General features: G+C 38.4%; 1 protein-coding gene and 1 non-coding gene across 2 annotated transcripts in view; both read right to left on the reverse strand.

Annotated features, from left to right (window-relative positions):
* ADAMTSL3 (ADAMTS like 3) overlaps positions 1 to 21643 on the reverse strand; it is a 391341-nt gene that overhangs the window by 272848 nt on the left and 96850 nt on the right. The window contains exon 4 of the mRNA XM_012801847.2: positions 5417 to 5544. Within this exon, the coding sequence (XP_012657301.1) occupies positions 5417 to 5544 (128 nt within the window). The remainder of the gene's footprint in view (positions 1 to 5416; positions 5545 to 21643) is intronic.
* Positions 771 to 877, reverse strand: LOC111723471. Its single transcript, XR_002771998.1, has one exon. It is a non-coding gene; the product is annotated as a U6 spliceosomal RNA (small nuclear RNA).

Consider the following 21643-nt stretch of genomic DNA (forward strand, 5'->3'; position numbering starts at 1 on the left):
TTTTCTCCTTTCTTGAGCATTTATGAATCAATCAAGTATTTTAGCATTATTTCATTTACTCTCTTGATAGCTGATTACTTATACTTTCTTTTATTTTTAATGATAACTATAGAATTTAAATTTGCATCCAAGATTTTGAAAAGTTGAATGTATAGTGTCCACCTTAATAATTTTCTGGGCAATTCAAGGACATTAGAACCTTTTAAATCCTTTTGTTCCCTCCTCAAATTTTATATTATTGTTTCCTTGTTTTTAAATTCTACATTTTTTTTTTTGAAACAAAGCTTCATCCTGTCACCTCGTTTAGAATTCAGTGATGTGATCATAGCTCACTGCAGTCTCCAACTCCTGGACTCAAGCTGGGACTACAGGGACACACTACCAGGCCTGGCTAATTTTGCTTTTATTTATTGTAGAGACATGGTCCCACTAGACCAGTTGCCTAGACTGGTCTCTAACTCCTGGCCTCAATCTATCTTCTAATCTTGACCTAAGTGCTAAGATTATAGGCATGAGCCACTGCACCTGGCCAAATTCTACAAAACATTACTATTATTGCTTTAAATAGTTAATATTTATTTGTATTTATACTCTCCATTGCTCTTGATTTTTTCCCTGTACTTCCATTTTCCTTATGGAACCATTTTTCTTCTACTTGAAGAACTCCCTTTAGCACTTCATTTAGCATAAACCAAAGAGGAAAGAACTCTCTCAGCTTTTATTCAGCTGAAAATACATTTATTTCACTCGCACTTTTTTTTTTTTTTTTTTAAAATATGGAACGCTTCACGAATTTGCGTGTCATCCTTGCGCAGGGGCCATGCTAATCTTCTCTGTATCGTTCCAATTTTAGTATATGTGCTGCCGAAGCGAGCACTTCACTCGCACTTTTGAAGGGTATTTTTTTCTAGGGAGAGAGTTCTAGGTAAGAATTTTTTTTTTAAGATGTTAAACTGTCATTGCATTATTTTTTAATGGGAAGTTGGTAGACAACTTTATTTTTTTCCTTTGAAGATAATGTGTCTTTTCTTTTAAGATTTTACTCTGATATGTTTATGCATATTTGTTCAGTTTGGGGTTTGCAGAGTTTCTTAAATTGGTGCTTGATAGCTGCAATAAATTTTGGAAAATTCTTGGTTATTATTTTTTTCGAATAGTACTTCTATTTTCTTTTTTTTAAGAACTTTAATTAAATACGTTTTAGACCTTTTTACCTTGTTCCATTTTTCCCTTATTCTAGTTTAGGTGTTTTCTCTCTCTATGATCTAGCCTGGATATATTCTATAATTGTATACACTCTTACGCTGTTTGTAATCTGCTATAAGTTCATATATTTAGTTCATAATCTTAGTTATAGTTTCTGTTCTAAAATTCCCATTTGATTCTAGTGAAATCCTGCATTTTGCCAGATTTTCTGTTTTCTAAAATATTTATTACAAGGTTTTGTTTTGTGTTATTGTTTTCTTTTTTTTTTTTTTAAACAATTAGTACCAATTCCTATTGTCTGTTTTTTTCCCTTGATTTTATATCAAAGTTAGGCTGGTAATATGTTATTGAATCATGGCCATGACCTATCAAAATTCGTATATGTTCTGGTTGATGTCATCTTTCACCAGAGTGTTTTTTTCTATTTTAAACATATTGATGGCAGTTGAAATAGCAGCAAAGTTTATCAGTTAAATTAAGATTGAGTTAATTCAAGACTGGGTTTCAGTCTTAGTAATAACTGGTCTATTTAGAACTTGTTCATTCCTTCTAGGGTATAGTCCTCCAGTGATCCCAAATAATCACTTGAGGCATTTACTAGCATTTTGAACCCCAATTTTTATGTCTCTGGTATCATGAGATAACTGATAAGTCTGCTCAGCCTCTAAGCATATTAGCAGCTACCTTCTTACTGCTTTTTCTGCCATATACTGTATCAGAATTGGTGAATGACTAGATGAAAAATAGTTTTCCACATCTCTCTTCTTTCAGAGATTTGGAACCTCAAATTCTGGGTTCATGATTACATCTTACTTCTCAATTTATGGCTCCCAGTTGCCCGTCATTGGACTAGTAACGTGTGTAATAAAGCTTTTATTAGCCCAAAGTGAAGTGAGATAAATAATGGCAAAATGGTAGATTTTGATAAAGCTAAATGAATTCTATTTAAAGGTAGGTCTTTTAATCTAAGATTATGTATTCATGTTTAACATTAAAATGAAAGGATTGTACTTGTAATTTTTTTTCAAGTTCACAATAGCAGACACTAGTTGGATTTCATTTGTGTGTTTTTCTTTGTGTCTTTACTTGGCCAATTAAAAAGCTGACTACCCATGTGAGTTTCAAATATGCTGTTTTGAAATTTTACTGGTGTTAGAAATCCAAAAGTCTGCAAATTATATTCTTTACCCTGATCTACAAATCTGTCTTTTTTCCAACATTGGCCCATTGTGCTCTCGCGCTCTCTCTCTCCCTCATCCAACTGTTCTCCAGGCATAAAGCCTGTTTTCATTTCCTGCTCTGGGATTTTTACATACACTGCTCCCACTATGGGAATTTTTTTTATCCCATAACCCTCCCTTTCACATAACTGACTTCTCCCAACAGCAGGGTCTCAGTGTGAACATGCCCCAGCACATGGCTTCTCTGACCACATTATCCATCTCTTTGACACAGCTTTTAATTATATATAATTTTATTGCTTATTGTTTGTCTCCCTAAACTGCAGGAACCATCCAGGCAGAATCTGTATCAGTTTAGTTTGCTGGTGGTAACTCTCTCCATTTCTATCATTTAAAATGATGTTTCAAGTAAAATCAAAATAATTTTAAGTATTAATGAAATAATAAATACATCAAGGGTATAAGAAAGGTGCAGAGCCAGAGACTTACAGGAAGGGCTTGTGAAGATATCACTAGGAGCTGTGCTGTGAGCTCACCTCTCACTGTGCCTTAGCATGGAGAAGGGATCAGGGCTTCAATCTGGTGACCACAGATAAAGAGGAACAAACTTTAGGGACACTCGTTGGTTCAATACGTGTCACCTGCAGTTGGTTGATGTCCAATTTACACCTGGGAAAATTAAGGGCCCAGAGACTACGTGCACAGCCCGTAAGCAGAGCAGGTGTTGCCACACTGGAGCCCTGAACTCTGAGGGTTTGTTTAGCAAAGTTTACATACAAGAAAGAGTCTGCATGGGGTTATCTCAGGAACTTACCAGAAGACCACTAAAGGGAAAGCACAGTTAGACAGGGAGAAGTTGGGGGTATGCCTCGGTGTCCCAGAGCTGAGAAAGGAGTATCAAGGAAACTGGAGACAAGAGATCCCAAGAGATTTGAGAGGGCAGGGGCAGTGTCTTAGAAAATCTATCAGAGTACACTGCATAGCCAGCTTTAAACAGCTGTCAAACGAAAAGCATCAGAGAGCTCACAGCAGCAAAGCCAAGTGAGAACTCTCCTGCCATCCCCTCCTCTCCTCCTGCCTGAATCTCCTCTCTGGTCAGGAGTGGACAAGATAGAAGCCAAGCCCCTGCCCTTCCCTACCCACAGCCTTTTCATCAGCAGTAGAACCCAGCTGGGGAAGAAAGGACACAAAGTGATTTCCCTTCTGAGACAGATTACATGGTAAAGTGATGTGTGCACACACATGTATATGTGATCTAGGGATTGCAATATACCTATTAAACCTTTAACAGTCTTTTTAGAGTTAGTATTTTGCCATTTTAGGCCAAATGTAGAAACAATCTCTTCAACCTTTTTCTTTTATAATTGGCATTATTTTATATCTAAATAAAATGAAAAGTCACCTCAGAAAATGCTATAAAAATGATGTTTCAAGTAAAATGAAAGTAATTTTAAATATTAATGAAATAATAAACACATGAACATTTTGGTTGTATGATAACAGGATGAAAGTGGTCATTCACCGTCCTTCATGTGCTCCTCTACATTCTTTATAACAAACACAAGTACATACTATTAAAAAACAAAACAAAGACAAATGCAAATAAACTCCACTCATTTCCCGTTCTAAATGAAATGTATTCATTAACTGAAAATTATTCAGGCTCCTCAGACTAGGAAGTTATTTCTCAGATGCTGGCGATACCAAAGTCCTACCTTCTCTGCACCAATTTCTGGGACGGAAACGTCTCCCTACAGTGACTGACTAGCAGTGGGAAAGAACTTACCTTTGACAGAAGATGCAGCCCCTCCCCTCCTCTTACCACAGGGTGGCCTCCTAGTGCAGGCCTCAGCAGAATAAATGTGTCCCCATACAAAATGATTCCCCCATCATTCTTACATACAGCACAACATTCTTACAGGTGAAAACACAGGGAAGCAGGCAAACCACTTGTCTCTGTAGTTCTGCAATGCATTCCTGAAGGTTCCATGCTCTGAGATGAACTCCCCCTGGGCAGTGTCACTGCAATACATCCGGTTGCCTCCCCCTGCCCTCCTGGCACCCACCAATGTGTCTGCCTTCTCAAAGGCCACGTGGGCAATCTCTCTCCTGCCCTGCTCTGCACTGTCTCAAGGAAACTGGAGGACATGCTTGGTGACTGTTTAACACATCATGAAACAGTAACCTTAGCGAAATCCAAGTGGAGTCACAGTATGTTCTCCCTGCACTTCTGCTCTGTATCTCCACAGAGGTAATCAACAGAAGTTAACTGACTCTCACCTAACAACATTCCAAATCTGAATGTGGCTGCCACGATCTTGAAGTCTTCTTCTTCTTCTTTTTTTTTTTTTTTTTGCGGTTTTTGGCTGGGGCTGGGTTTGAACTTGCTACCTTACTCCTTTGAGCCACAGGTGCCGCCTGATCTTGAAGTCTTCTTTCTTTTGCCTTACCCAAGTGCTGATATGAAATCCTTGGCTGGGATTTAAACTGTCCCATGAACAATTACCATAAATTTTCTCAAAGGCAATGATAAATGCAGCTTCTTACAAACGTACAGGTTTATGAAAATGAGCTGATTTTACATTTTAGCAAAGTTGCATTTAGTATAAACATATCTAAGATGCAGAAACAGAACTTGCATTATCTTCTTTATCAAAGGGTTGCTCAGAGTTAAGTCAACAGGAAGTTAATAAAATTGCAGTACCCTTTAATTTAAGGGCAGAACCCAGAAGAGTTGACCTCTTGACCCAAGTCTTGACACATTTGAGTCAGTGACTTAACCAGCCAGATTTCCTTCCTCAAAGCCCCAAGTGTCTAGTGCCTACAGGTCCCGAGAGCATCACTTGAATGGGGCTAGGCCAAACCACACCCCTGAAATGGGAACCATTGCTATATAAATGCAGGAACTTTCGGTTGACTGATACTTAAGCAAGGTAAATATCACACTCCACCAATCACAGTAAGTTCCAAAACCAAAGCCACGGGGCCTCCCCCGCTCCCCTCCCGCAGGGACTGGCGAGCCCACTGACCTCCCAGTCAGGCATCTGCGCAGGGAGTAGGACGCACCGCCCCCGCACGTCCGAGAGCAGTCGCTCCAGGCTCCCCAAGCGTCCCAGTTGCCATCTTTTTCTTCTTCTGAACGAGCATTTCTTGAGGTCTAGATGTGGGGCAAAAAAGCGCAATAAATTATAGACAAATGTGGTAGAAATATCCCAAGGCTTCCCAGTTATTCCAAACTCTTCAACCAAAGTTGCCTAGCAACGCTTTGCTTTAGAATGGCTGCATTAAAAAAACAAAAACACATAAGACAGGTTTATTTGGAAACTCTTGGCACATGCATGCCTTTCCCTCTTAGGATGTTTTGTTCAGTCACTCACACCTGTATTACTATTACTCTGGGAAGCCAAGGCAGGTGATTGCTTGAGCTCAGGAGTTCGAGACAAGCCTGAGCAAAAGCGAGACCCCCTCTCATCTAAAAATAGAAAAATATATAAGGGTGTTGTGGCGGGAGCCTGTAGTCCCAGCTACTTGGGAGGCGGAAGCAGGAGGATGGCTGGAGCCCAGGAACTTGAGGTTGCTGTGAGCTGTGATGTCATGGCACTCTAGTCTGAGCAAGTGAGTGAGACTCTGCCTCAAAAAAACAAAGAAGGCGTTTTGTTTTTTGTTTTTCCAGATAGCTTCTAAGCTCAGTTTTATATCTGAAATTTTATCCTTTCTAAATTTAAATAAATTGGCTAAATAATTTAGTATTACTACTACTACTACTATTAGTCCGTTTTCTGACTTACAGAGCAGAGTCCCAGTTTGAGCCTAAAAAGTTCTCATCACTGAAATTCTGGCTTGCCTATCTGTCAGATAACCTCCAAGAAAACCTTCTTGCATGAGGATTGTGAAACTTCCTAAGATGGCTTCATTCCAAGAAAACAAAATTACACGGACAAGTGTGGCTGACTTATAAAGCTTTTAGAATCTAAAAAATAGGGAAATGTCACTTATGAGTACAGTGTGTTTTTTCTCCTGGGATAGCTGTCATTGACTTAAATTGGGGTACTCTAGAGAACAGGTGGAATCATAAGTAAAGATACATAGATACAGATGTGAAAAGAATTGAAGCTTATTACTAAATAAAGTTACAAAATGTTCGTAAGGGGCCTAAAGGAGATGTGAATAAATGGAGAAACAACTTAGCCCTGAATTGATAGACTCAATACTGTAAATTGCTAATTCTTTCCGGATTTATCTCTAAATTTATAGCAACTCCAATCAAAATCTCCAAAGGGAAATTTTTTGGAGGATAACAAATGACTTTAAAGTTCATCTATTGGGACAAATGTCTATAAAAGTCAAGAAAAAACAGTAAAAGGAGGTAGAATTACCTTATGATCTAGCGATCCTACTTCCAGGTATTTATCCAAAAGAATTGAAGTCAGAATCTCAAGAGACATTTATACCCTCACATTCATTGCAGCATTGTTCACAATAGCTAAAAGGTGGAATCTACCCAGGTGTCCATCGGATGAGTGGATAAAAAACATGTGATATAACATTTCCTTCATCCATTCATTCAGTGATGGATATTCAGGTTGATTTCATATCTGGGCTATTGTGAATAATGCTGCAATGAACATAGGAGTGCAGGTAAAAAAAATGGGTATATACACAGAATGAAATATTATGGAACCATAAAAAGGGGAAAGCTTGTCATATGTTAGAATATGGATGAAACTTGAGGACATTATACTACGTGAAACAAGCTGGTCACAGAAGGACAAACACTGTGTGCTTTCACTGCATGTAGCTAACAGAGTCTAACTCACTAAAGCAGAGAGTAGGATAGTGGTTACCAGGGACTGCAGAGATGGGAAGTTCAATGGGTGTGAAGATTTAGCCATGCAGAATAAAAAGTTCTAGAGGTCTACCGTACAACATTACTTTGTGCTTACACTTAACAGTACTGCACCATGTGCTTCAATAATTTGTTGGGAGGGTAGAGTTCATGTTATGTGGGCTATTTTTTTTTTAGCCACAACTAAAAAAAATATAAAAGAAGTAAATAGAGAGAGAACAGGCCTCAATTAAAAGAATAGAGAATTGCCATAGTATTAGGCAATAAAATCTATTAAATTTAAAAAAGAGGGTAACGGAAACAGACCCAAATATGAGGGCCACAAATCAATGTGACACTTTTTTAAAAATCACAGATAACTTATTCATAAAATATACCAAAACGAATTCAACATATTGGAAATTGAGTATTTATAATAAAATACTAAAACAATTAATAGTCACATAGAGTCGGTATAAGAAAGGCTGTCCTAGATATATCAACAAAGGTAGAAATTATGAAGGAAAAGACTAATGGGTTTAATTGTATCAAAATAAAAACACATGTAGCATTTTATATATGTCTTCCTCTATAGGTAAAGATATAGGGATGTGAACATATGTAGCAAAATAATAGTAAAAGCATAAGTATATGGTCTGGAAGGAAATGAACCAAATTGCTTCTTAAAACAGAGGGGATGGGACCAGGAGTGAATATTGTTGAGGACAGACACAAAAGGAATGTCACCTGATACTTAAGCAAGGTAAATATCACACTCCACCCTCACAAAAGGTCTGAAGCAAATAAGATAAATGGTCAAATGTCATTTTTATTGCTATCTGAACTTAACAGACTTTTGAAATTTTTTTTGAAAAAATATTTTTGGGGGGTAAAAGGTAATTATAAGGTAACAATATAAGCTTTTTTTTTTTTTAACCACAGATAAACTATAATTGGCATAAAGAGAAGTGAGAGGTTAATTAACATGTTACGGGGGTTACCTTTAGGTGAGAGGGATTTGGGTGATTATAATGTCTTTTATTTTTGTTTTTGTTAGTCTGCATTTTGTAGAGTCTTTTTTTTAATAAAACACAGAGTACTTTAATTAAAAACAAGCATGCAAACAAACAAAAACCACATCCTCCTGGCATTCAGAAGAGTCCAAGTCAGACTGAATTTAATAGGTGATTCTAAGTCAGAGAACAGCAGAGTTTATGAAAGAAGCCGTGACCCACTAACAAACTGCAGAGCAACTCAACTAGATACTGCCCAGATTTCCTTAAGCCCCTAGGCAAGTGACCTCATCCAACCAAAAAAAAAAAAAAAAGAAAAGAAAAGAAAAATTAAATTAAAAGAGGGATCTGTGGAATGGATTTTTAAAAGTGAAAGGAAGAAATAATGACTGGAAGCAAAGAGGAGGTTTTCCATACTTTTCACTCAGGTCTCACCCGCCAGTGGGTTTTATGGCGTCTTGCCAAGCTACCTATTTATAGCACAGTAAGCAGTCCTGCTACAGGCAATATTTCAGTAACAGTCCAATGAAAGGAAAGGATAAATATCTGGCAACAGATCAAACCTGTCATCGGGAATAGGGGCTAATTAAACCCATACTATTTACTGTTCTAATTAGACCACTGTTCAGTTTAATTTTCTATACTACATGTCACCAAACATAACTGTGTCCTGTCTATAGCATAGTATAAAATATAAGGGTTTATTTCATGAAAAAATACAATAAGCAGTTTAATACATTCATCTGGAACTTTCGGTTGGGTAAGTCCAAATCAGTTAGGTAAATGTTTAAAATATACACAGCTGAAATTGATTTTTCATTTTGTCACTTGATATACTGATAGGTTGAATGTGAAAAGTTGAAAAACATCATCATATATATTTTAAAATGAAAGTTGAGAGTTTTTGCAATACTGTTTTAATTTGTTTTTATTCCCACTATCCCATCTGTTCAATTTTATAGTTAGAATCAGGTTTCTTTCCATAACTTCTCCACCTTTACTTACAAAAAAAAAAAATCTTGATTCTAAAATAAAGAAAATAGGCATAGTATAAATGTAAGCATTTGGTTTCTCCAATTGGATCAGTAAGATATATTTCCCCCTAAGGAAACAGAGAGAAAATGACACCTCCAGAGGGGTCTTCTCTTTCCCACCCAGTGCCCTTAAATAAATTGGGGTCATCAAGTTTTTCTTTTCTCCGTGGTTGAGAAGATGGTTGCTTTCTGCTTTGCAATGCCAGTGCTGTTTCCTATCAGCCGGCCTCCTGCCTTTATCATGTATTAGTCCTCATCCAAAGAGTAGCAACAATATCACAGATTTCTGCCTAGCCCTCTCTTGCCTTTGATGCTAGGAGCACGTTGACAACACAGTCATTCAGAAGCAACTCCACTGAAGCAGAATGAAGCACCAACTGGGCGCTTATATTTTCTGAAAACCTATTTGTGTCATCTTCCTTCTAGTGAAACAGAACTGCTTCCCCAGACTAGGTGCTTTGGCTCACACCTGTAATCCCAGGTGGGTGAGTTGCTTGAGTTTGGTAGTTTGAGACCAGCCAAGAGCAAGACCCCATCCCCACTAAAAACAGAAAAACTAGCCAGAGGTTGTGGCAAGCACCTGCAGTCCCAGCTACTTAGGAGGCTGAGGCCAGAGGATCACTTGAACCCAGGAGTTTGAGGTTGCTGTGAGCTGTGAGCTGTGATGCCACACTCTACCCAAGGTGTCAGAGTGAGACTCTGGGGGGCGGGGGGGAAACAAACAAAAAAAGAGAACTGCTTCCCTGGAACATCCGTTCCTCGTCTAGAGCGATGGAAGTTCTCTTCTACAGAAGTGCCCTTTCCAGCTCTCTCAAAGCCTCAGCGATCTGGCTAATACCTCTAGTGACTTCTCTCCCAGCTCTTTCATGACTATGTTCTCTGCACACAACTAGGTTTGCACATTTTTAATCTTAAAATGTCACGTGCAGAATACAACACCAAATCTAAGAATGAATGGATGGCTCCTATGATCCAGGTTTCTTCTGATGAACCCCGAGTTTCCTTCGTCCCTCCTTACTTCCCTCCCTCCCTTTCTTCTCCCCTTGCTTTTTCAGCCACAGTGTTTTATTGGAACTTTCTACGGAGGCGGCTATCACATATGGTTGAAAGCTGTTTGACTCTGGGTAAATTTCTTAACCTTTATAAAGCTCATCTGTAAAATAGAGATGATAATTTTTTCCCAAACAAGATTATATAAAGTAAATCACACAACGTCTCAGCGAATGTACTTGGTGGCTGTCTTGGTAAGTGTGATTACTGTCATTCTTCAACATACTGTCTTTTTCAAAACAGCAATGGCAGAGCCAGCTCACTCCCATTTGTACTTATGCAAGACTTAACATTAATCACTGCTGAATTTCCTCTTGTTGGTTTTGGCCCAGAACACCAGCCTATGAGATCTGTTTGAACCCTGATCCTGTCACCCCCGTCTCTGAGCCAACTTTGTTCAGCTTCGCAGCTCCTGTATCTTCACCCAAGTCACTGATAAACATGCTGGACACAGCCCCCCATGGAAATATCCATGAATGCATATTTCTGCTTTTTTAAAATAATAAGTCTACTATTATATCAAGTAAGCAGCCAATGAATCAGACTTGGAATCTGGGATTATAGTTTAATGTTACAATAAAAATATGAAATAATATCGATCACCATCATCAAATGTGAGAAAGCAGGAAGGTTTGTGGGAAAGGAAGGAATCCGCCCTCAGGAACTGGATCAGGAAGAGGGGAGCCTGTCTCCCCAGGCTGTGGCGGTGCTGAGCCTCCGGAGAGAACCTTTGGCCAGCCTGGCTCTGAAGTCTAGTGACAATCTCAGCTCAATCTTTGGCCTGGAGGTAACTCAGAAGTTAAGTGTATGTTTACCAGTTGGACACCACTGCTCCCAATTCCCCCTTTTCAAATATCTCTTTAAGTTTCCTCAGGTAATTACATAAATTCTTTGTTATTATTACTTTATAAGTTGTTTGATTCATCATGTTGTTCTGTGATCCTGGGACCAGACTCCAAGGCAGAGTGAGCAGGAAGACTGCCTGAGAACTTGGTCCTACAGGGGCCGGCTACTCTTGGCACAGACTGAGCCTGCATGCCAGGGCTTTTCCTACCTTCTCTCTGGCCTGTCAACAAGCCCTGAAGTGGACATCACTATCCCTGTTTACAGGTGAACAACTGTGGCTTTGAGAACTAGGTGTGTTCAAGGAGTGGGAGAGCCAGGGCCGAACCCCCTTCTGTCTTAGCCGAGGCACGGCCTGCGCTTTCCTCACGGCCGTCTGTGTGTCTTCCCCACTGATGCACCACTTCCCTTCATGAGCAGGAATCCAGTCAGATGCAGCAGCCGAGCTATCATCACTCTCAGTTAGCATTTCTCATCTTGGATCAAATACATTTGCTGCTGTGATCTGCTTGACCACAACATTCTTCCAATATCTCCATAAAGTCTTTTACCTTTTTCCCCCTCTCTATTGCAAGCAGAGCTATACTTTTGTTTTTCAAATGCATTTCATCTTATCTAGGCTATGTCATGAGGAATACACATTCCTGACCACCATGCCTGGGCTCTCACACGTGTGTTTATGTTCTCACAGAGGCTTGGCAAATGCAAGGCCCTGCACCAGCTGCCTCAGGAGGCTGAGCGTGGATCTGGTCCTCAAGTAGCTCACGCATCAATGTGAGTGGGTGAGCAGGGCAGAGAGATGTGGGAAGCAGTGTGACCCTTAGCTGTCAAGAGCAGCAGGTGTAAGGATTCCAGAGCCAGGAGGCACTGAGACTGCAGCAGTTTCCACCTCAGTGCAGAGAGCTGGTGCAGAGTACGTCCCCGAATATACCAGACTGGAGCCACAGGCTGAGCCTCGCACATCCCTACCACCTTCTCCCAGATGATGGGTTATATGGGAATTCTTATTCCTCACTCATCTCTATTTTCTAATTGTGAAGGCACTTTTTAATTGTCTTCTTTATGCTCATCTGCATTCTCTAATGTTACACAATGAACATGTACAGTTTGTGCAATAAAACACCCAATAAAAGCCCCTTTTTTAAAAAAAGGGGAAAGAACACTGAAGGGGAGGCTATGAAAACACATGCGAAGAAGCAACAGGCACTTGGTGTTGTCTGATTAGAACAGTCAGATCTCTTAAGAAATCGTATTTTCTCAAGCAAAATTCTAGCAAGGGAGTATTTTGAATGCAAAATGCCAAAAAAGAAAAAAAGCTATTGTTTACTCGTTACATAATAGGACTGCTAGAAGCCAAAATACTGCAGGAGTGAGCGCTCACAGTCTCACACGGACCCGTGTGCCGCTTGCCGTTCTCAGATCCCCACACATAAATCAAATCATAAAATATTTTCCTGACAAGTTCTTAAGTCTGTGACTTATAATGAATAGTACAGTTCTACCAGTCTTGCTAAAACGTTAGTAATTAAACACAGATTTCACATATAAGGTCACTTATTGGAAATGCTGTATTAACAGCTCCATATTAAAAACAACCCAAAATAAAACGAGTTCCACTGGGATATTACTTCCCAGACATCAAACAAATGTTCATTCCAATGTTACCACAGAGGTTATTTAAGGGGATCTCAAACAACCCAGATTTAGTTAACAGTAAATACATTCTTTCAGTTAGTACTACCTTAAAGTCTTTAACAACAAAAATTTAAAAATATGAATCAGGTAAACGACATAAAAATGTCACTCACACTGTCACAGAGACTCAACAATTCAGTTGAACCCAGATATTTTAAACACCAACATGTCTAAAGTGGTATGTTAGGTTCTGTTGAGAAATCTCCTTACCCTGCATCTCATGGTGTCACATCTGCCTTCATCAGTACATTCTACCCTCTACTGAAAAAAAATATGTATGTATGTATATATCCAAAACTCATTACCACGATGGCCTGTGACCTCTAGGATTTGCGTGACACTTTCCTAGCCAGTGTATTCCCGATCATTTCACCACCTTTGAAGCCTCAAGACTCATATGGACACCTGTAGGCCTTCCTGTCCTGCTTCATTCTCTAGCCCTGTTTCTTGTGGTTCCTGCTTGCACAATACCCCATACACCCAGCACACCACATTTGCCATTATTCCACAAACACTCCTGCTTTAAGAGCATTTTTAAAACATGTTATTTATTAAGGTGTATACTGGGTATGGGGAAGCCATGAGGGATGGTGCAGTACCAAAGGGCTGATAGTAGCCAGCCCGTGACTCTGACAGTTCCCATGCTTTGCATGCTGGACAGGGCATGGGTGGGGAAAGACTGTGAGCAAAGGACTACCTGAGAAGAGCTAAGACCTTTGGCTGAGAATCACAGCCCACAGAGAGAGACCTGGTGAACAAACATCCTTCCCTCCTCCCTCTCTCCCGTCCCCTATAGTGCTCACCATTGGCTGAACCCAGCCAGGAGCCAGAGGGCAAGGGGGACCACTGACACTGCCCACACAGGTCAGCCTCCCAATTGGTGTAGCACGGGGCGGGAAAGGGTGGAGAGTGGATCTGGAGCTTTCTAGCACAGTAATTTATTGCTTCAGCAGAATATTTTTAAGCAGAAGAGTTACTTGAGCAGATTGTATTTTGGAAAAATTATTCTGGCGGGAATATGGGAAAGAATTGAGGGAGGAGAGCCTCATGTCAGAGAGGAAGCTAGAGGGCCACTGAAATAGCACATCAAGAGACAAGCTTCAAGATGAGGTGCTGTCAGTGTCCAGAAGAAGCGGCACAGAGGTTCAAAGGTGCTAGACTCAGTAGGCCCTGGCAGCTGGTCAGATGCAAGGGGAGAGGAGGCACTAGACTTCCATATTAAGTGACTTGTGACAAATGCCAATCTCACTGGCCCCCCAACCCCACCCTTGAGGTGGAGTCTCAGTGCCCTTTATAATGGTTAAGGCAAAGGGAGCAGAACACTGGTCTCTGGGAGGAATCTGGCCTGCAGGTTGTATTATTTTAAATATAATTAAATGTTTTGCCAAACAAGTAAAAAGAAATTACCTGCTAAGATTTAAATATAAGATTGCACATAAAAATGCAGATTTCTGACTTTATAGGAAACTAAAAGAGAAATCAAAACAGGATTCCCGTCACAGCATGGCAACTAAGTATGGCCATCCAGTTTTAAGGGGCACATGCCTTTCAGTTTGCACAGTTCCAGTCCAGCCATGATTCACAGCCTGACTTCTGTGGGCCAAACTGGGAGCACACTGGTGATGAATGACTATCAGTTTGAAAGTAAATCAATAGGCAAATATATTTATAACTGATAACAGATTCTTCATTCTTGCCACAGAACAGCATTATTTTCCAGCAAGTAAGAAACACACACACATAACTTAAAAATAACACAAAGCAAAGGGCACTTGGTCATTGCCATGGTCTGAATATGTCCCTCAAAATTCATATGTTGAAAATTAATCACCAAGGTGATAATATTAAGAGGTGAAGCTTTTGGGAGGTGAGGCATCCCTGAGGGTGGAGCCCTCATGGATGGGATTAGTGCCCTAGTGAAGGGCTTGAGAGTGTTGGTTCCCTCTCTCTGTCCTTCCACCATGTGAGGACACAAAAGAAGATACCATCTTGGCATCAGGGAGTACAGCCCTTACCAGACAGCAAACCTCCTTGATGTTAGACTTCCCGGTCTCCAGAACTGTGAGGAAACAAATTTATGTTCTTTACAAATTACTAAATCTCAGGTATTTTGTTATAGTAGCACAAAGGAATTAACACATGGTCTTCACTGCACACTAAAATCAGCAGTGTGTACAACAGAAGCAGGATATGACAAGTCCCTCTGTGATGCCCAGTGTCTGAACTCTACTCCCTTCGCACTTATGAACTTGCAGGTATTTCAGACATAAGATATTAGTGCATTTAAGAAACTCAAAGAAAATTTCTCAGAGTATAGACAAATGATGCTCTGGAATACACCTGTGCTGGAACTAATTTTACATGGAACAACTTGGGCCCAGGGGGAACCCAATTGCAGGAGTCACATGAGACTCCTCTCCAGGAACAATCCCCACACAAAACCAGTATCATGTATGAGAATATCTAGGCCACTTGTCCTCGTGAATGCAATATTTACAGCTACTAGACAGGTAATGTATTCTTTTCTAAGAATCATAACAATGTCCTCTCAGATTCCAGCAATAAACCTAATTAAAGTGTCCAAATACAATGAGGGTTTTACTTTGTTTTGATTTTATTAAAAAGAAATTATTAAATATAAAGATTCTTTACATGAAGAAAGATTGAATAGGATATACTACTTGAGTAAGTCACCAGCAATCTTGCACAACATCACATCAGGTAAGATTGAAGAGAAATAACTCTATATTGCCAAACTTAAAAGTCTCATGGGGACATGAAGGGCAGGCTGGGTAGATCAATTGTCCCACTGAGGACAACCAGAAAAGCAAAAATATTCTCCGCGAATTAAAGATTTTTAGACAAAAACAGAATTCATCATTAGCAGACCAGACTTCAAGGAAATACTAAAAGGTGTTTTTAGGATTAGAGGAAATTTGGAGATGATGAAAGAAATTGAAGAGCAAAAATAAGAATGGTGAATATGTGGATGAATCTGAATAAAGAGCAACTGCGTAAAACAGCAATTTATATGACTTTGGGATTTTAGATATTTATATGAAATTAAGGAACATGACAACAGCATAAAGAAGATAAAAGGACCAATTAATATTAGAATTTGCTATTAATAATTCAATGATACATGTTTTAAACTTTAAAGTTACCACTAAAGAACACAAAAGAGTGTATAACTTCCAAACACATGCAATCCATCCAGAGATGGCAAAAACGGAGAGAAAAAGGGACATAGAACAGTTGGGCAAATGTTAAAAGCACATAGTAAAATGAAAGATATGATGTAAATAGATCAATTACATTAAACCCAAATAGAACAAATGCACCAATTACAAGACATATTGTTAAGATGAAATTTAAAAATTCAACTATATTCTGTTTAAAAGAGACATTCCTTAACTATAATGACTAAAAGATTAAAAATAAAGGATTTTAAAAAGTATACCATAAGACTACTAACCAAAATAAATCTGGTTTAGTTACACTAATTATACAAAGTAGACTTTAAGACAAAGAGAGATGCTACATAATGCTAGAAGTTTGATTTCACCAGGATGGAAGAAATTCTAAAAGCAGATGTACCTAGTACCAAACTTCAAAATATATAAAGCAAAAACTGACTAAACTGTAAGGAAAAATAGAAAAAGCCACAATGATGTGGGAGGTTTTAACACCCTCTTATTAATTAATCAAACAGGTGAAAAAATTAGTAATGGTAGTATTGAAAAAATTAAATTACAAATTGGAACTAAAATACTTATATAGAAAGCTACAGCTAACCACACCAGAAAATATTTGTATTATAGCTGGCTGCCATAGCTTAGTGGTTAGTGTGTGGCCCCACATGCCAGGGATGGCAACTTTGAACCTTGCCTAGGCATGATTAACAAAAATCAGGAAAGAGAAATGCAGAATATATTTGCATTATAACATATTACAAAAATCAAATCATAATCTGTGCCACATAGAAAAATCTCAAAAATTCAAAGGACTGAAATCATACAAGTATTTTCTCTGCCCACAAAGCAAATAAGCTAAAAGTTAGGAGAGAAAATTAAGCTTAAAATTCCAAATTAACATTTGGAAATTGGGAGATATTCTTTTAAATAACCAATGGATTAGAAAGGAAATCAGGATGAAAATTAAAAAATACTCTTAAGGAATGAGGCTCAAGTAATATATGAAGACTTGGGTAAAGCAGCCAAGTAGGAAATCTATAGTTTAATATTCTTATTTTTGTAAATACATAGTTTTAAGTACTCATATTTGAAAAGAAAGAAAGTTAGGCTTGGCACCTATGTTCAGTGGTTCAGGTGCTGGTCACATGTACCAGACATGATGGGTTCGAACCCAGCCCAGGCCCTGGACTGCTAAACAACGAGGACAACAACAACAAAAAATAGCTGGGTACTGTGGCAGATGCCTGTAGTCCCAGCTACTTGGGAGGTTGAGGCAAGAGATTAACTTAAGCCCAAGAGTTTGGGGTTGCTGTGAGTTGTGATGCCATGGAACTCTACCAAGGGCAACATAGTGAGACTCTGTTTCAAAAAAGAAAAAGAAAAGTAAAGAGGAAAAGTTAGAAAAATTAATTATCTCAAAGTATTTCAAGACATTAGAAAATGCCAACAAATGAAATCTAAAGAAAGTAGAAGAAAATGAAAATAATGTAAAAAAATTATTAAGTAGAAAACAAGAATATAATCAAATGGATGAACAGATCAAAAAAATCAAAAAACATTAAAAGACTGATAAATTTGATAAATTCCTTGGCAAGATGAAGAAAAGAAAAACACAGTGAAAAGTCACTAAAAATAAACTCTAAGAATGAAATGTGCAACATCACTGATTCCACAGGCCCTAAATAGTTATGGGGATAGAAGATAAATGCTAATATATTTTTAAAATGTAGATGCAGGCTCAGCTCCTTTGATTTGAAGCATGACAAATCCTACCGAGTAATTCACCCTCCAGAGCTGCCTCAGGATCAGTGGCTGAGACTTTGCCTCAAATCCAGTCTTCTTGTGCTCCTTCCTGTCTTCCCCATGTTCCTTCCTGTCTTCCCCATGTTCCTTCCTGTCTTCTTCCCCATCTCTGTCTTATTTCTCTTACACCTTCTTAGGTTCCGCAGGAAGTACTTCCTGAATAAACCACTGAGACATGAATCTTCATCTTAGGTTGGCTCCTCAGAACACAATCCAAGAAACTTCCTAAACTCTATGCATATAAATACATTAAATAAAAAAAAATATTGTGAATTAAGGATGACAAATTATTGTCAGAATTACCATTTGTTAATTCTGACTGTGGGTACACATGAGTTTGTGATACTAGTCTCTGAATTATTCTCTTCCTTCAATTAGTTTTCAAATTAAAACTAAAAAAAGAAGGATATAGATAGGCAGAATATCTGAGGCATTCAAGCAGGGAAGGCAAGTGTCCTGCACAGGAAAGGTCTTCCTTCTCCACAGCAACATCCAGTGCCAGGAGACCAGAAAGCAACATCCACACGATCCTACAAGACAGGAATCACACAAGAATACCCCACCCAGCTAAACCCCAAGGAAGAATACACAGACTTCATCAAAATCATACCTTTCATGTATCAAAGGACACCATTATAGAATGCTACAATAATCCACAGAATGGGAAAAATATTATTAACTCATGTAACTGATAAAGAATGAATATCTAGAATGGGTGGAGAGAGGGGGATTGGAGGGATCACTTCTGAGATTTATCTTACAAGGGTACAAGTGAATCTTTCTAAGAGTAGAATGTGAACATTTTAAAACAATAACTAAGAAAATGACATGAAGGCTATGTTAACCAGTTTGATGGAAGTGTTTCGGATTGTGTGTGAAAACCCCACACTGTACCCCAGAAGTGCATTAATGTACATAGTTACCATTCAATAAAAAAAAAAAAGAATGAATATCTAGAATATATCCAGAACTCTCACAACTCAACAACAAAAAAGAAATAGCTGAGTTAAACACCGGGCAATTGATGTGAAGAGATATTTCTCCAGAGAAGATGTACAAATGGCTAATAAACATGTGACAATGTGTTCCACACCGCTAATGATCAGAGAAAGGCAGATGAAAGCCACAGTGAGATACTACTTTGCACCAGTTAGGATGACCATTATAAAACAAACAGGAAAAAGAAACAAGTATTGCTGAGGATGGGGAGAAATTAGAACACTTGTACACTGTTGACAGGAATGTAAAATGGTGTAGGCACTGTGGAAAAGAGAATAGTAATTCCTGAAAAAAATCAAACATATTACCATATGTGATTAGATAATTAAGTTCATGAACTCAGCCTAGAAAACACGCTCCATACCTCATTGCTGAATATCACTACTGTCACCTTTGAAGTACTCCCCTTGGACATCTGATGACCATGGTGGTATTGAGTAATGAGGTATGTAGGTAGCACTTTTTGTGGAATGAGTTCATGAACTTCATTGTCCGACCTCATCCAATGATAGCTCTGATGGCTGTTCCAGAAAAGGAGTTCCAAAATTGCTTTGAAGGGTGAACTAGATGCTGGCACTGGTGCACAGCTTCCCAAGGCAAGTACCTCAAATGGGACTTCAGTGATCTTCAGTAATGCGGTGTGTAGCATTTTTTCTAGGATGATTTTGTAGACTTAATTATCTGACCTCATAGGATCCAGCATTCCACTTCTGAATATATACCCAAAAGAATGCAGAGCAGAGACTCAAAATGGATATTTGTACACCCATATTCATAGCACCATTATTCACAATAGGCAAAAAGACAACTCAAATATCTATAGAAAAATGAATAAGCAAAATACAGTATGTATACACAGTCCGGCTTTAGAAGAAGGACATAATGCTAAGTGAAATAAACCAGACACAAAGGGACGAATGTTGTACACTTTCACTGCATAAGGCACCTACAGTAGCTAAATTCATACGGACAAAAAGTAGAATGGTGGTTGCCAGAGGCTGGAGGAGAAGAAAATAGGGAATTATTGTTCAATGGGTGTCTAATTTTTTTTTTCTGCCTCAAATTGGAAGACTAAGAGTTGTCTTAGGCCACACATTAAATACACAGACACTAATGAAAGCTGATAAGCAAAAGAACAATAAAAAAAAAAGTCTGTGTGTAATTTTCCCAACATATGATAATGCAGATAAGCAAAACAATTCTCAAATAATCTGCATGTGGCTGATGGGACCCCCCCCCACAATGGATGGTGGCTACAGTTTTACAAAAATATGAATGTGCTTGATACTGCTAAACTATACACTTAAAAATAGTTAAAGTGGTAAATTTTATATCACATGTAATGTCACCACAATAAAAAAAAAGAGTAGGTGACACTAACATTTCCAAATGTAAAAATCAAACTAGGGGCAGGGGGAAACCCAAAGCAAAAATCTCAGGAAATGGAGCCTTTCTTTAATAAGTTAATGCAGTCTAACCAAACAGGAGATGATTCACAATTTTAAAAACAGCAGTGTAGAAGTCATGTAAAAGGAATGGTGGTGAGCATTTAATACATTTAAATACTAAGCTTTAAACAAACATCAGGAAAATCAGGGTTATAGAATTGAACATATACTACGTTAAATTAGTATATGAAACAACTAATAAAAAATTGGGGGGTGAAGTGGGGAGTGAATGGAAGAAAGTTGTAAGAAAGGCAATAAATACTGATTTCAATTTAAATATAAACTTTTAAAACATAATAACTAACCTCTCAAAGTTTCATAATGTTTTGCCATATAGTTAGAGACATCATTGGGAAAAAAATTATTCTGGTGTGATAGAACATTCATCTCAAGATGAACAAATGCTTCACTTCTGTTTCATTTCCTCATCATCCATTAAATTCACATAATATTTTAAATGCTTAATTCAAAACAACATGCAAATTATTGCATTTTTTGAATGCAGTGGCGACAAGCATTGGTGTGTAAATGCAGCTGTGATAAAATGCAGTGGGGCCATGTGTGTGTGGCATGTAAGCACAGTGGTGTTTGATGCAGTGACCTATTAATGCAATGACTTCATGTATGCTGCAGTGTGTGCATGCAGTGGTGTCATACATGTGGTGGCGTGTAAATGTAGTACATCGATTGTTACTCAGAGAAACCTTACCCCGACTTTAGTCAGAACAAACCTTGTGACCATCTGATTGTCTCTCTGATCAACTAGACTGCAATCTCCAAAAAACTGGGATTTGATCTGGTTTTGCTCACTGACATGACTCCAGTGATTAGCATAGTACCTGACATACAAGAGGCATGAATAAATAATATTTAGCCAATGAATATATGGATTAATAATTTAGTGAACAAACAAGTACATAGAATAATAAATGAATTTAGAGAAAAACTCATGGGGTGAGTCAACAAATCAAGGAATTAAAATATCTGCACCATGAAAAATTTCTCTGTGAACTATTTTGAAAGAGAAGGGGACACCAGAGTCCTAATCGGTGAGCTTATCTTCTTTATTTATTATATTTTCATTCTCCCTAGACTATCTTTTGATTATGGGCATGACACCAAGCTATGGCACAGGACTCTCAGGGAGGAAGAAATATATCTTATTCACGTCCTCAACAAGTATGGGCTCAAACTGGCTCATTTCTTTATTGCCAGTGTTGATCCTCTTTTCATTACCATTTAAGAAGCAGCTTAGGGGAACACATTCCATCTCTGTGCAATACTGACAACTAGTTCTGTTTTCCGTGGAGCTGGGTTGTTACCAGATATATTGTTGTTGATTAAGAAACAAA

This window comes from Otolemur garnettii, unplaced genomic scaffold (assembly GCF_000181295.1).
Source record: "Otolemur garnettii isolate 467f Iridium unplaced genomic scaffold, OtoGar3 scaffold00011, whole genome shotgun sequence".
Classification (NCBI taxonomy): Eukaryota; Metazoa; Chordata; class Mammalia; order Primates; family Galagidae; genus Otolemur; species Otolemur garnettii.